General features: G+C 39.0%; 2 protein-coding genes, 1 long non-coding RNA gene and 2 pseudogenes across 4 annotated transcripts in view; 1 reads left to right on the top strand and 4 right to left on the bottom strand.

Moving 5' to 3' along the window:
- The window catches only part of LOC117939487 (gastrula zinc finger protein XlCGF57.1-like), a 235,686-nt gene that overhangs the window by 124,675 nt on the left and 95,253 nt on the right, over nt 1-15,758 (top strand). The window lies entirely within an intron of this gene.
- LOC117939500 overlaps nt 1-15,758 on the bottom strand; it is a 185,133-nt pseudogene that overhangs the window by 102,735 nt on the left and 66,640 nt on the right.
- Nucleotides 1-15,758, bottom strand: part of LOC117939471 (coagulation factor XIII A chain-like) — a 57,428-nt gene that overhangs the window by 11,930 nt on the left and 29,740 nt on the right. Inside the window, exons 3-7 of the mRNA XM_034864848.1 lie at nt 4,282-4,318; nt 3,570-3,672; nt 2,584-2,760; nt 1,605-1,853; nt 570-688 (exon numbers count right to left, since the gene is read on the bottom strand). Of these exons, the coding sequence (XP_034720739.1) occupies nt 570-688; nt 1,605-1,853; nt 2,584-2,760; nt 3,570-3,672; nt 4,282-4,318 (685 nt within the window). The remainder of the gene's footprint in view (nt 1-569; nt 689-1,604; nt 1,854-2,583; nt 2,761-3,569; nt 3,673-4,281; nt 4,319-15,758) is intronic.
- LOC117939577 overlaps nt 7,295-15,758 on the bottom strand; it is a 9,982-nt gene continuing 1,518 nt past the window's right edge. Inside the window, exons 2-3 of the long non-coding RNA XR_004655627.1 lie at nt 8,600-8,603; nt 7,295-7,305 (exon numbers count right to left, since the gene is read on the bottom strand). This is a non-coding gene — a long non-coding RNA (uncharacterized LOC117939577). The remainder of the gene's footprint in view (nt 7,306-8,599; nt 8,604-15,758) is intronic.
- LOC117939539 lies at nt 13,096-15,160 on the bottom strand (annotated as a pseudogene).

Here is a 15,758-nt window from a genome sequence, read left to right as displayed (position 1 = left end):
CTATTTTGATATGGTGGTAACACAAACAATCCGAGAGCGCGAGGAGAAAGGCCAAAGCTGAGAGCAGGGAATCTTTCCAATCAACAACGTGTCTGAGTCCAAGCAGAAAGTTTGAGCACAAGCTGAGCAAATCCAAGCGCGAGCAGTGACTATTTGAGTGTAAGAGCAAGGTTTTGAGGCAAACTATTACAACATCTGAACCTAATATCAGTGAGAAATGTTCTCAAATTAAAAGAATGCACTCTTGAATAAAGATAGGTCTATAACTCCAAATGAATATGTAAACAAGTGTCGCTATCCAGTGCTGTTACAACTTTCTCCGGCTGCAATGATGGTGAGGAGACTTCGAGAGATTAGATGGGGAAACACTGACCAATCAGACTAACTGGGCTTTTTTAAAGGGTCTATACAACCAGTAACACTCAGTTTTTCAAGCTAGCTGTGGACATATGGGTGATACACCTCTAATAAGCTGCACACGCACTCATGTGCGACGATCACTTTTATGCACCACATTTTCTGGCTTTTCAGGCTTATTGTGGCAGTGTGCTCTGTTGATCCAGACTTACCTGTCCATAAACCCAGTCCTTAGAGTCCTTATTCTCAAATGAACCCTGAAAAATCACACCATGGTCGTTGAGGACGTACTCATTCCGCTCTGCGTCGTTAGGAAGAAACACAGCATCATCTGCAAAGAGAGACAGACCGAGAGTTTTCATTACACATTATCAGAAACAAAATGAATTTCTCTGAAACATTAAAGCTGCTTGAAGGAATATTTAAGAAGAGTTATGTGTATGTGTGTTTTGTATTGCATCATGTCTTTGTAAAAAAAATAAACAGCCCTGTTTTTAAGGCTTTTTATTTAGCTTAAACAGTGCAATAAGTGTATAAACAAAAAAGGAATACTGCATCCTTTAGTTTATCACAAACATTAACAGGCTCTGAAAGAAATATTTTGTTCTCACTCTCTCTTGAGGTTTAACGTAGAATACAGAACTTTATCAAACATAATTTACAGACAATGTCAATTAAAACCACAATGCATCTCTGTGAAAATAGATGAACTTACTTAAAAGTTATCCTTGATCTCCCTGAATAACTCCTGAACTAAAACTCTCACTAAACTTGTAAAATTAAGAGCTCTGGAATCTAGCTCACACAGTTTCTGCTCTCAACTCTAATGTTTCAAAGTAAATGTGTAAATTGTTATTCCCTGATATTCCGAAGTGGTTCACACTAGAACATGCTCTCTGAAAATCCCCTGTGTTGTACTGGACCTACTTTGCACAAAGATTTAAGACTTAAGAGACTATATATGGGCACCCACTCTACCCACTGAGCTATGTGGGTGCCCTTTAAAGACTTTGTTGACTGAAGTTTTATTTCAAATCTCCACCACAAGAGTAATGCTTTTAGGGAAATATATCAAAGTAAAAACATAGTGTGCATTTCATTTAGTTAATATTTGTGACAAATTAAAATAAAGATTAAATAAATGGAAACTCATAATAGTTGACAACTAATTGATTAGTCTTTGCTTTTCTAGACAGAAGAGACACATCTAAACACTGACTCTCAGGTGACAGGAGAGGAGTTCCTACCTTTACACCAGGCGTTGAACAGCATGTACAGGTCGGTGGTGGCGTCCCTCTTGGTTCGCTGCTTTCCGGTTCCCATCATGATGGCCACGTACGTTTGAAACCTCCCAACGATGGCGTCGGGCGTCGGTGTGATGCCCAGAGTCACAGTTACATCCTGACTCTCCACAATCCGACCCGTCCACGAGCCTCCATTACGGGAATTAAAGGTTACCGCCACCAGGGAGTCCCTACTGGGTGTAGGGTTTTCACCTGGAGAAAGAGGACGAGGAGGAGTATTAGTGATGAAAGGAAAGAAAGGGACTCCCCTGAAAGTGATAGTTGAAAAAAGCATTAAAAAAGCCTCAAAACAGCATTAGAGCATACTGTACTTGCTAATGTAAAAAATGTGTTCCTTTGATCGAGCCACACAGCAGCTCTGTGTGTTAAGTTGTCTAACTTCTAAGTTAGACAACTACGGAGTAAGTAAGCTCCAGAGCAAAGTTTATGTAAGTATTCACACTCTTACATAAATGCAACATGTAGTGTTCAGGTGTTACAGTTAAAAACACTCTAATTAACTGGGTTGCTATGAGATCCTAACGTATTTATAAAAATGTCTATGATATCCTACGAATCTGCCAGCTGGTCGCATGACGACCAGTCACATGACAGTTAGTCTTTATTCCAATTTTCCAATTCCGGGATTGCGCCACATAAAGAGGATTCCTCTCTTTTAGAAGAATTGTATCTCTGTAGAGATCCTTTCCACAATGTTGTCAGGCAGTTATAATAATAATAATATGAGCTTGTCAGTGGCACAAACAGCACTTTCAATGGACGAAATTTACAATTCACAAAGGGTTATAGAGCAGTAATGGTTTGCGGCTGCCGATCATAATGCTGTAGCTCAATACTGGAACAATTTCAAAGATTTCTTTTTACATGTTAATTTACAGGAAAAACCTGTACACCTCTCTTCTATCCCAGAATTCAAACTCACCAATCAGAAACTCGAGTTGGAAGTCGTCGGTCTCCACCAGCGGGCGGTCGAAGGTGACTTTCACCTGGAACTCCTGACCGCGGCGGACCACCAAGTTGGGGTTGTCGTATGAGCCTGTGTTGTGTTGCGATTTATTCATCTGCTGACACATGTCAACATTCTGCACCGACAGATTTGCTGAGAGAAAATGAAGAAAGTGAGAGTACGTCATATTTGCATGTGGATTGAACACTGATCAGAGACGTTTTTTATTATCATCATCTATATTCTCCCCTCTTCACAGTCGTCAGATTCATCTACCAACTCTTATAGAACTGGCTCAGGGTTGCCTTGGACCAGCTCTCAGTTATGCTGTAATAGTTTTGGACTACCGGGGGACTTTCTTTGACACACTGAGCTCCTCTCTCCTCTCTCTTTCCCTCTGAGTGCATTTATGCCCCAGAAATGTGGGTTACTAACTGAGCTAGCTCTGGGGAACTTATTCCCCGGTGTCCTTTTGTTGTCTCTGCCAGAAGTTTTCCTTGGATTAGGGTGGGACCTAAATCATGGTTAAAGTTGTCACCGGGGTCCTGCTTCGCGCCCTGCTATACCCTTCCGTGCCCTGCTATCCCATGCTACACCCTGCTATGCCATCCAGCCTGACCTGCCACAAATATTATTTCTAGTCATAGTTTCATTATCATTATTGTAACTGTTATTGCCACTGTTCACCCCCCCCCCCCCAATGGGCACCGACAGACACCACCCATCAAGAGCCTGTCCCAGGTTTTTTCCTAAAGGAGTTTTTCCTCACTACTGTCACACTAAATGCTTTGTCTATGGGGAATTACTGGAATTGTTGGATCTTTGTAAATTATAGTGTAGTCTAGACATATTCTGACTGAAAAGTTTTGTAAGATAACTCTTTTTATGCTTTGATACAATAAATAAAATAAAATTGAATTGAATCAGACAGATACAACAAGTATAAAGGAAATGGATCTTACTGCCGTCGAATGCAGGTACCGGTGCTCTGGGTGTGAGGACAACAGGAAAAGCCTCAAACTCTGGAAAATCTTCTTCTAAACCCACGAGGTTGGAGGTTGACACCTAAAGATTGATACATTTAAATAAGAAAGGATGAAAGAAAGAGCGGAAAGATTTCATGTGAACACATATTATTGCTGTAGATCATCAACGTGGAGCAAATTTTAGATGTAGAGCGGCAAAGAGGATCAATTAATCGAGTAGTTGTCAACAATGAAATTATTCACCACCTATTATGATAATGGATTAATTGGTTTGAATTATTCTTTTTTAACTTTAACATTCTCTGATTCTTGGTTCTTAAATGTAAATATGTTCTAGTTTCTTCTCTCCTCTTTGAAAGTTAACTGAATATGTTTGTGTTGTGGACAAAACGAGACATTTGAAGACGTACTCTGGCTTTAGGAACAATTTTTTTCTTTCTTTCTTTTTTCAACCATTTTTTTGACCAAACAACTGATCGATTAACCGTCATGTTGTCCTCGGGTCTAACTTGATACGTTTTCAAAGTTTTTCAACCACATTGCCCACAAGAATTCAAGAATAATGCGTTCAAAACATTGACATATACCAGTGTGTAATAACCCATTATAATAACTTTTTGCAAGAAGAGTGCCTTGGACCTTTCTTCTTTTTGAATGTGTAATGTGTATGTTCTCAGTGGTGCATTACCTTCTCCGGGTATCGCCCCTTGAATTGGTTAAACTTCCTCTTTGATGAAAACATTATAGCCGGAAGTTTCACTGAAGTCACTGCACAGACAGAGAAACATATTTAATGAAGGAAACATGAATGGAAAATGAATGAATGTTGAAATGTAGGATGTACAAATGCGCAGTGAATCAGTTCATAATCAATATATAAAAGAACTTAAAACTGTGAATTCTATCCAATTATGTGTTGAGTGTATTGTTACATTCCTATAAGATGTCATCATAAAGCCCCACAGAGACACTGTCACTCTGCACAGGGAATACAAATGGTCACATTTGGACAAAATATTCCACATGTTGAATTCAATTATGTAAAAATAGAAGATATTATAATAACATCTGCAGCCCTTATAATTTATATGAAAATAATATAAATTTCAGATCTTCTTCTGCATTCTGTTTAAAAGACGTGAGATAAAAAAACACTCAAGAAGCCGTTCTACATTACGAGTATAATATATGTAGATGATAGAACACCTTTTGCAATGGACAGTCTATATTTGTAATTCATTTGATTTTATCCTGTTTTAAAAAATATACAGGAGAAAACTGTAAATGTATATGGACATTACATGAAATCAGTTTTTGAAGTACTTTATGATAAGTATGTATATCAAAATGTATACACTTTAAAAATGAACATGTTAATCTTTGCATCTCAAGACAAAATTTCACAAATAATAATAGAAAAGGTGTCCTATACTGTGATACTTATTGTTTGTGCAGTTTAGTAGTTTGTGTAGTGTGTGTGTGTTTGTGTGTGTGTGTGTGTGTGTGTGTGTGTGTATGTGTGTCTCACCGCTCAGATGAAGGACAGAATTGGGTCTGTTGAGTCTCTGATGATCAGATCAGATGATGATGAGATTGAGTTCAGCATCAGTTTATATACACACACTACTTCCCCTTTTTACACACACACACACACACACACACACACACACACACAAACACACACACACACACACACACACACACACACACACCTGTACTATGATACTTTTAGTCACTTCTTTACATGAAGTACATCAATAAAAACTACAACAGAATATGGTATTATTCACTAAAAATAAATCACTTTGATGTTACTTTAATATTTTTGTGCTTTTTTCAATGCTTTTCTGATGCTGGATGAGATTTTTTGTTGTTGCTTTCTGCGCTTTTTTAATCTTTTTTTTTGCGAGCAGCACATTCTCATAAGCAGATTCATTTGATATCTTACAAAGTTATGCACAATAATTAACATTATATTCTATGATAGCGGTTTTTCCAGTTAAATATAGTCGACAAATGCATACAATTACAGTTACAGTGTTACTTTTCATAGCTATATGTACGAATGGTTTATGAGAATAGCCTTTGTATTAATATGTTTACTCCAGTAAAAAATCTGAATAATTCCTCCACCTCTGACAAAAACACACACATCATCAGAACAGGGAAGTGTGTGTGTGTGTTTGTGTGTGTTTCTGTGTGTGTGTGTGTGTGTGTGTGTATGTGTGTGTGAGTGACCTTGACCCAAACAGACACTCTGACCTGTTACTCATCAGCAGTGACATTAGAGGGTAACTACCGTATTTTTTCAACCTGGCCCCTACTTTAATATGTTTTTGTGTCGAAGTGACTTAAAGGAACAAGAATCTTTGAAACTGGTCCAGTACTTCTTTTTAACCAAAATTACCACAGAAAAACACTGTTTGCAAATACAATTGATCGCTCTCATTCCTCTGATCTTAACTTTTAGTCAAAATAATTAATAATTTCTGCTTTTCTAACTCAAATATAATTCCAAAAAGTAGTGTAAAACTAGAAGTAGTAAGGTGGTGTCAGTGAAAACAAAACAAAGAGTCTAAAAAAAGGACAAAAATTTAAAGGTTTTGTTGGATTTTGACCGTGGAGGACAACACAAGGGTTAAGCATGAACGCTGTAACTGGCAGCCACAGAACGAGCAGCAATGTAACATTATGGGCAAAACATGCAGCATTATTTTGGTCAACTTAAAGTGCTGTTTTTCCACCGAAAGTGTCCAACAACATTATGGAAAAGATCCCTACAGAAAAAGGCTTTTTTTAAAACCTCTTTGAGACCTTAGTAGACGAGTAGAGTTGTGATGGTTGGAAAAGTGGAAAGTCGACCCTAAGTGGCTTTTCACCGTTTTAGTTTGTTTCTGTCGACTTTGAATGAAGCTTATTTTACAATGCTAAAATTACTGTTTAATCACATAGAGTCTGGTGGTTGTAGAGAAAGGTCAACCTCCCTAGAATTCATTTCCATAATGTGGAACCCTTTAAGGGTAATCTTTTCAACCTTCTTTTAAAACATTTTTTTTTTCCTTATTCATACCGTTTATTGATTCCCTATGGGGAAATTGCAGGCCTGAACTACACACACATGCTCAGGTCTTATACATGCACTAATGGAGAGATGTCAGATTGAGTGGGCTGTCAGTGCTAGATCAGCGCCCTGAGCGGTTGAAGGGGGGGGGGGGGGGGGGGGGGGGGGGGGGGGGGGGGGGGGGGGGGGGGGGGGGGGGGGGGGGGGGGGGGGGGGGGGGGGGGTTGGTGCCTTGCTCAAGAGCACCTTGGCAGTGGCTACGAGGTGAACTGCCATCTCTCCAGCTACCAGTCCACACTCCGTACTTTTGAACCATCAACATATATTGATAAAACTGTTTGAAAGAAGCCATTCTGCATTATGAGAACCTTTGACATTTTTAGGATATTTTGTTGGTAATACCTCTGTAGTTTCACTGCAGTAACATTTCAGGAGTATTTTCAGACTGTATATCTTTTTCTTCATTAAAGGATCTGAGTACTTCTTCTTCTTCTTGGGGATAAACTTTAAATTTTTTGGTTCAGCTGAACAATCTTAAATGAGCTCAGAGGGATAATGGAGTCTGGTCTCTAAACTCTGACTGCTGCTTCAACACAATGACAAAAACACGTTAGGAAAAAACAATATTCAACGAAAAGGAAACATGTTTTTCTGCGTCTGATTTCATGACATTCTGTGTTTTCCATCAGGCAGAAAACAAGGGATGGGGATTGAACTTTCTGCATTTCAGATTAAAATATTGTCTTATTTCATGACATTTAATCTTTCGTTTGATTCAAAGCATCAACATGTGAATAACATCATGTTAAAGTTCCGTCATGCTCTCCTCCTGTTAGAGATTAAGTTAAAAAGATGAACTGAGATGTTGGAAAGCTGTTTCCTCTGCAGGAACTTCCTCTGTCCTCGACCGCTGGGCGCTCAGGTCATTCTGACACGCTGCTGCTGATTGGTCAGGGGACTGCATGTTCCACTTCCTGTTTGCTAACTGGCTTCTCTGCACTCAGCAACAAAAGGGATTAAGAAATTGTGACATGAAGAGTAGCTCCTGCTGCTCCCCCGTAACCCAATACCAGATAAGTGGACAAAGATGGATGGATGGACACAAAGAGAAGCTGACAATACCAGACAAGATTAGGTTTCCTACTCATTTGGATTTAAAAAATAAGAATTTTAAAGGCCTGCTACAGAGAAATTTGCTCTTCTATGTGAATGATTTGGTTTCAGAACAGGTCTCCCTGAAGTGCGCCAGGCTTTGAAGCAAATTGAAAACAGCGGCCAAATGTAGAATTTTAACTCCCGGGCCGTCAAGTGATGCCCTATGGCCCAAAAAGACCCCCCCCCCCCAGACAAACACACACCCACCCAGGCTATTGGTAGGCGGTGTCTGATGGCGCAGGTTGGGGGTTGGGGGGGGTGATTCACAGTGGCAATAATAGTCACAATAAAGATAATAGAACAGTTGTTACAAATGGTAGTTGTGGTAGTGCCTGTCATAACAGGGCACTGCAGGGCGTTACAGGGCGTAGCGTGGCATAGCAGTTCCAGGTCCAGGATTGAGTGATATTTCTTTTTGCTACTGATTGTTCCTAAAAGTGTCTGACAACATTATCCATCTCAGGATGTGACTTGTTGGCCGAAGACGGCGCTGTGGAGAATGAAACACGAGTCTAGAAAAACCCGTTCAGGTAGTGTGTTCTTACAGAGTGGGCTACAGAAATGATAGGCTCCTTTAATGTACAAGATTTATGGCTCATTATTGAAATGGTTTCAACAATGTGGATGAGGTTGTTATAGTTTGATGACCAGCTGTATTCGTTTCAGCCAGAGTGGGGTGAAGCAGTGGCTGGAGGGCTGCGATGCTCGGGTTATTGGTAGAATCCCGTGGGTGCTGTGCCCCTATATGCCCAAAGAATTGCCTACGTTGTCAAGAGTGGGAACTGGATACAAATCTGACTTGCGGGCGTTAGCTACTTGTCATCCCCCCCATCTCTTGTCCACTTTCATATCAATTCATTGTCACTTTAATACAGAGAAAAGCCCCCAAAAAATCTTTTGAGCCATGGCATTATCTCTTGTGTTGTCTTCCAGTCAAAACTGAAAACCAACACTTTTATTGACTCTTTTTATCGATGTTTTTAACTTTTTCTAATGGGTTTGTCTCTTTTTTCACCACTTTTGATGCTTTTTTTTAAATTAACTTTAGTTTTACAGTTATTTTTGGAATGTATTGGTCAATAAGCCTCATTAATAGGGGATTATACCAAATGCTTGAGTTAGAAAAGCAGAAATTAGGAATTATTTGGAATATGTCAACTTTTACCCAATACTATTTCAAAACCACTTCAATTTGTTTTTCAAATGCAATAAAATTTAATGAGGAGCCCAAAAATGAATCAAAGTAGAGATTTGTACTTGCCAAAGAGTGGTTTGTGGAAACAATCATTTTATTTTGGGTAGTTAAAAAGAACATTAATGTAGGAAATCGGTCAATCTGACACAAGGTCAACATGAAGGTTATAAATCTTGTAGATTACAGTAGCCTATTACTTCTTTAGCCCACTCCGTAACAACAGACTACCTGATAGCCTTTTTTATTTGAGATTATTTTCCCCTTTATTTCAGAGTGACATTAGATAAATAAGAACAGTGAGAAAGAGATTAGGAGCTACGCTTAGAGAGGAGAGAATTACCCCCTTGATCTAGTATTGTTCAATACTCTTCGCCAGGTTGATGCTGACTTACAGGAGGTGCTGTAGCTTAGAGGTTAAAGTGCCTGTCTCGTGGACAGGAGATCTGGGGTTCAGAAATCAGTAGTGTCTGATTGTCCCTTGATCATTTCAATGTAGTGGTGGCTTAGAGCAGGGCAGTCAAACATGTATTTTAAAGACATACCATTCGTGTGTAATTACTGGGATCTTCTGGAAGTTCTCCCAGATACATACAACTTTATTGTCTCTACATATAATCATTCTCATTCATCTAGGCCAATTCATGATTTTGGGTTTTGCCTTATTGTCAAGCAATACATTTTTATCACGTAAAGAGGTCTACTGCTTTGGAATTTTTTGAAATAGGTAGGTTAAGTAGGTTTCATTTTTAGGTTAGGTTACATCCCACTCTCTGCAGGACATCTACGCAGGCCGACTGAAAAAGACAGCCAGCTGTGTAAAAAAGATCCCATCCCACCCTCAACCCTGCCTCTTCTCACCCCTCCCCTCCGAGAGTGGGCACACAGCAACACCAAATTGTCTTCTTTCTGAGAGCTTTAGAGACTGCAACCCCCCCACCCCACAAACCCTTCCAAAGACTAAAATAACTTGAATCGGTTCCATGCATCACATTAACCCCTGTTTTAGTGTGTGTGTGTGGGGGGGGGGGGGATGTTTTTTCTACTTAACTTTGTGTTCCTTTTCTTTTTGCATAAAAAAGATGAATAAATAATGATTATACTTTAGTTCTATTCATTATATCTTGTATGCACACTGATGAAGAGCTTCTGATCACTTTACAGTGACAATAAATATCTATCTATATTGCTCAGGTTGATATTGCAATGATGATATAAAAAGCGATATGTAGTGCAGCTGTATTACTCGTAAGACACAAAAAAGAGCTCAAAGAGACAGAAACAATTCTTAAGAGACAAAAAAAACAGCTAAGAGACAAACAACCTAAAACTGCTATAAAAAAATAATCTTGTTTTTCAAAGCATAGTCAGTTTGTTTATGTCACACCTTTGGTTCAGTTTGAGAAAAGATTCACACTGAGATCATAGGCGTAGATTTCAGGTGATTGCAACAGTATGTCCAACCCCCTGCCAATTCATAGAAGATGTAGATTTCTCTCCCTCAAAAAATATGAAAGCACCCAGTCCTGAAAAGAACTAAAATTAAACGTTGAGTGTGCTGAAAACAATAACTGTGTCCACTTTGCAGCATCAGGGGAGGGGGTGGGAGGGGTGTTAAGAACATGAAGGTCTAATTTCTCTATTTCTCTGAACCTGCTGTTAATATGTAAATTTATATTAATATTCATATTCGTGTTCTCTAACAGATACGTTTTTTAGATGGACATGATTCCTAAACATACATCCTGAAACGTGCAATGTTTTGAATATGCAGAAAGTTTTTGAACAACAAAGGAGAAAAAAAAATTCCTTTACATAAAAAAGGACATTTGCACCATAAATTGATGCATCAAAATTCACCAGAATGCAGAAAACAATAGTTTGTCAAACTCTCAGTTATAATGTGTCACTCCCCAATCAATGACAAAACCAAACCTATGTCTTGAGAGGCAAAAACATCATTAGATCCAGAGGTTCAGCAGCTGGATATATAAAACAACATGTCTGCTTTCTAGTGGACACCCAGAGCTAACACATCAACGTATGTCTGTTTGCTTTAAACTTTGTTGGGGAAGAAGAGTTTATAAATGAAAAAGTGATCTGTTGTAGTTAACTGTGAACATGTTCATGATTACGTTCGGAGTTGTATGTAAATATTTCCTGTAAAGGGCTCAGACAAATGTTGCATAACATTTATTTAGGTCTTTTGCATGTTTTTCATGTGCACAATATACACAATGTCTTCTTCTTTCTTCTTCAAAATTCCAGTTCCAATTTTGGTAAAATATTTACCATAAAAACTAGTCTGTCGTTCAATATAATCAGAAAGCTCAATATGGCAGTGGATTCCAAAAAATACCACATGCCAAACAAACTACTTGACCATTGCCTTTCTAGTCACTGACTGATAACATTGTATTGATGGAAAATTGCTAATACAATGTCTAGACGTGGCTTGTTGTTCTAGGGGTGTGATTCTGGCTTAGTGTGCTATAGGTCCCGGATGAGACTACTTTGCATAGAAGTGGAGGCTTGTTTTAGCTCCAGAGTGAGACATATCACTAGTTTTAGCTGCAGAGTGAGACATCTCACTAGTTTTAGCTCGAGAGTGAGACATATCACTAGTTTCAGCTCCAGAGTGAGTGAGTTCTTTTGGAGATTATGATCAACTAGTGGCTGTTGTAGCATTGAGAACGAGCTAGCATACTAGTGCTAGCATGCGGTACTGTAAGCCACCTCGTCTCTAGTGACGTAGAAAGCTGTGCGGGTGTTGAACAGCTCACCCGGAGACTGAAGACAGAGGACAGTCAGAAACCGGAACTCACTCAAAACAGTAGTTTGTACGCGTGTGGAAGCACCAGAGACACAAAATAACCCCCCAGTTTTTTTTCTCATAATATGGGCATTTTTAGAAGAAAATTATTATTTGTCCCTTAAAAGAAAACAAGAGTCAATAAGTCAGGACCAGATTGTATGTCTTTTAGTTTTGAACGCCTATTGATTAAATATTAAAAGAAATCAGATGAATAAAGAACCCAACACGCCAGAAACTTCTCTTGTCTCACAGAATTTTAGGACTAAATTTGGATTTTATTTTCTATATGGACATTGAAAAAAAAGCATTGATCAAAAAGCATTTCCTGTGTCAATGCTCAATGCGACGGTCAAACTTAAAACTGTTATTTTATCCCGTAAGAGAAAATTCATGACTCACGTAAAATGAACGCAACCCTTTAATATAAACTTAAATCAAAATTAAAAAATTAAATCTATTCATCAACATCTTTATTTGTATTTTGGATTAGTATCTTAACCTTCTTTAAGAAATGCAATAACGTTATTCACAATTGTAGAACTATTTCCCACTTTAAAGAAAACAAGAGTCAGTAAATCAGGGCCAGACACTGTTTGTGACATTATGTCTTTATTTTTTAATGCTTATTGATTATGTAATGAAGGAAAACAGATGAATGAGAACCCAACACACCAGAAACTCCTCTGGTATCACAGAACGTTCTAACAACCTTTGGACTTTTAAGTTTTCTATTTGGACATTTTGGATGAAAAGATGGTCACCACTCATGTCTGGTAGGTGGATGTTGTTACCTTTAGACATAGCTGACAGACGATACTCAGTAAACTAAACTGGAAAAGATGTCAGAGTAGTCAGATGTTTTATGGATTTCATTTCGTTATTTATAGATTAAAAGTCCAATAACTGATTGTTTCTGTTGTTAAAACCCAAACATGAACTGTTCCCTAACAGATAATTAACAAGTGAAAGTTAGTGTGTGAGTGGAGAGCTGTGTCCGTCTGCAGAACAAAAAGAAAGGAAATAAATGAACGAGATTAAAGATGAATCAATAATAGAGATAAGAGATGAATCAATGATAGAGTTTAGAGATGAGCTCTGATCATGATGGGGGGGGGGGGGGGGGGCTCAAAGTTTCTTGGAGCACATGAAAGGAAATTTTTCGGCACACGGCGCGTCGTTCCAGTCCATTCCTGTAGAGAGAGTTTTAAGAGTTTTAATATCTAATGTTTTATCTTTCAGACTAGAAAATATGACCTATTAGGTTTAGAGATCCTTTTTGGATCATTATGTTTATTTAAAAGATAAGATGTTCCATATGTTGTTGGTTTTTACCCCAATGCATCATGTGAACACAGTGCTCATTTCCACCATTGTTGTTGGGCTCCCCCGCATTCCAGCTTTTGTAGTCGAATGGGGATCCATCAGACCACATCCACACGTCCTCCTGGAGGAGAAAGATTGGTTCAAAGGAAAATCAGAAGAGGATCCTCCTTTTTCTCTTTCATTTAGAGTAATTTTCTTCTTTCTGATCTTTATTTCTTTCATCAAATTTTTATTTTCTCAATAGCTCAAGAGACGAGTGAAATCACTTCCTGTGATGATTAAAGTCTCACCTGCACTCAGTCAAAGCCTCCGATCCAGGTCCGTTTGTATTCACCGATCACTTGGTTAATGAAGGTTTTGAGGAATACATGTTCCTCTTCTGAGCGGATTGAAGCAAGCTTCCCACCGGCGGCCTTGCAGAAGTTCTAATGGTGACAATTTAATAGGTTAAAACTATTTAAAACAAAAATATAAACCTGATCACAAGATGACAGATGCAATCTCTGGACATCTCAGTATAATACTGACATACCTTTGGACAATGGAAGACTTTACTGTAACAAAGTATTAATACTTTTAGAGACTGAACTCCCCCCCTAAAAAACTGTCCCAGAAGTTGTTTGTTCAAGCAGCAATTAGGACTCTTATTTAGGTGTTTAGTGGCGGCGCCCTCTAGTGGCTGTAGTAGCAAAGCAGGAAGTGAAGTGATTCATTTTTAGCTCCTGTCATAACTACCACGACCACTAGAAATCTAAATATAGGTCAGGACAGTCTGGATAGTACTGCTGCACCTCGGCATCGATCCAATTCTTTCCCTCGATGTTGAAACTGAAACAGCGAGAGCCGAACTGAGTCCAACCAGTAGGGCAGGGACCTAAAGAAGAGGAAGTTAGACTCTTGTTACGTAGCAGTTTGTAGTTTTTATTGTGTGTGTGTGTGTGTGCGTCTTTCCTCTCTCCCTTCTCCAGCTTGGTTGGTTATTGCATGGGCTCACTCAGCTCCCTGGATAAAGGAGGGAGGAGACCCTAATATTTTCTCCTCCCATTATTTCCGTGTGATGCAATCAGTCAAGAGCAGATGTACGGGAAGTTAACATCTTGTCGTACAGCAAGCGAGGTGTATGTGGTACCTAATGTGTAATGTACTGATATTGACTCCATCCTCCCAAATGTATAAATGACTTGCATGCTAGAGAATGTCTTCAGTTCCTCTGCCGAGTAACTCAGCTCTTTAGTTGAATTAATTAATTAGAGAGGAAGGAGGCACACATACACACACACAGAAAAACATAACATTATATGAACAAACAACGAGTCAGAGATATTGGACTGACCTGGGAAGGAGGATATAGTTTCTTCACAACACTGTGATCACAAAAAGACGTATTAAACACAAGCAGTCTGATTACAGGACTACTCTACATAACTTTATTTATATATCATCTTTGATACAAAGATGCAGCCCAAAGTGCTTGATAGAACAAGTTTATCTAATATTTCAGCTCACAGTTTGCAATCAGCCTACATTAAAACTAGTAACATCATGAAATCACTGTCTAATAATCTTACAGGTTGGGAAACCACTGCCTTACACTGCATGAACAACACATGGAGTTGTTAATGCAGCAGAAAGTCCGATGGACAAACAGAGCAACGCAGCAAACAGAAAGCCTGATGCCATCTGGGGAAAGACGTTCAACAAAGTCAACACAACACACAACAATTAATTATCAAACTATATATATATATATATATATATATATATATATATATATATATATATATATATATATATATATATATATATATATGTACTGTACGTACGTTTGCGACTGTGTATGGTTTGATATTAAAATGTTTAACAAATTTAAAATGTGTTCTCAAAATATAAAATGTCCTTGTGATGAATACAGGATTAGTTGTTAAAAACAAAAATAGATTAAATGTTATAACAAATTGAAATGTAATTTCCTTTGTTGAGGGGATCGTTGGCTGACAGAGAAGAAAAACAAGGAGATGACTGTCACTGATAGAAAATGTCCAATATTTATAGTTTGTGTTGAAGGTCCTGCACGGTCCTTCAAGTTACGCCCACACTTCCATAATTACATAAAACTTCTTCCAGTAAGAGGTGGAACATTTCCTTTTTTTCACTGTATACTTCTACTCCACTAAATCTCAGAGGTAAATGCACGTTTTACTGCATTACATTTATGTTACACACAAAGTTACTTTTTACAACAAAATAAACCCTGTCGTTGTCTGTTCAGTCAGCAAATCGACCGACTCCTGCCCCCCGTGTTTTGTTTGCGGACCCGCCAACTCCTGTTCCTGTTACCTAGTTGAAAGACTGGCCTAGTGTACCCTTTGCTTGGCTCCAGCCCGGCTGACTTGTTGCCTGTCTCCAGCCCAGCTGACCGGTCGCCTGTCTTCCGCCCAGCTGACCCGTTGCCTGGCTCCAGCCCAGCTGACCCATTGTCTGGCTTTACCCCAGCTGATCCGTCGCCTGACTTGTCGTCAGCCCAGCTGACCCGTCGCCTGGCTTCAGCCCAGCTGACCCGTTGCCTGGTTCCAGCCCAGCTGACCCGTTGCCTGGCTCCAGCCCAGCTGACCCATCGTC

This window comes from Etheostoma cragini, chromosome 24, assembly GCF_013103735.1.
Source record: "Etheostoma cragini isolate CJK2018 chromosome 24, CSU_Ecrag_1.0, whole genome shotgun sequence".
Lineage (NCBI taxonomy): Eukaryota > Metazoa > Chordata > Actinopteri > Perciformes > Percidae > Etheostoma > Etheostoma cragini.
This window is presented reverse-complemented; position numbering and strand designations above follow the sequence as displayed.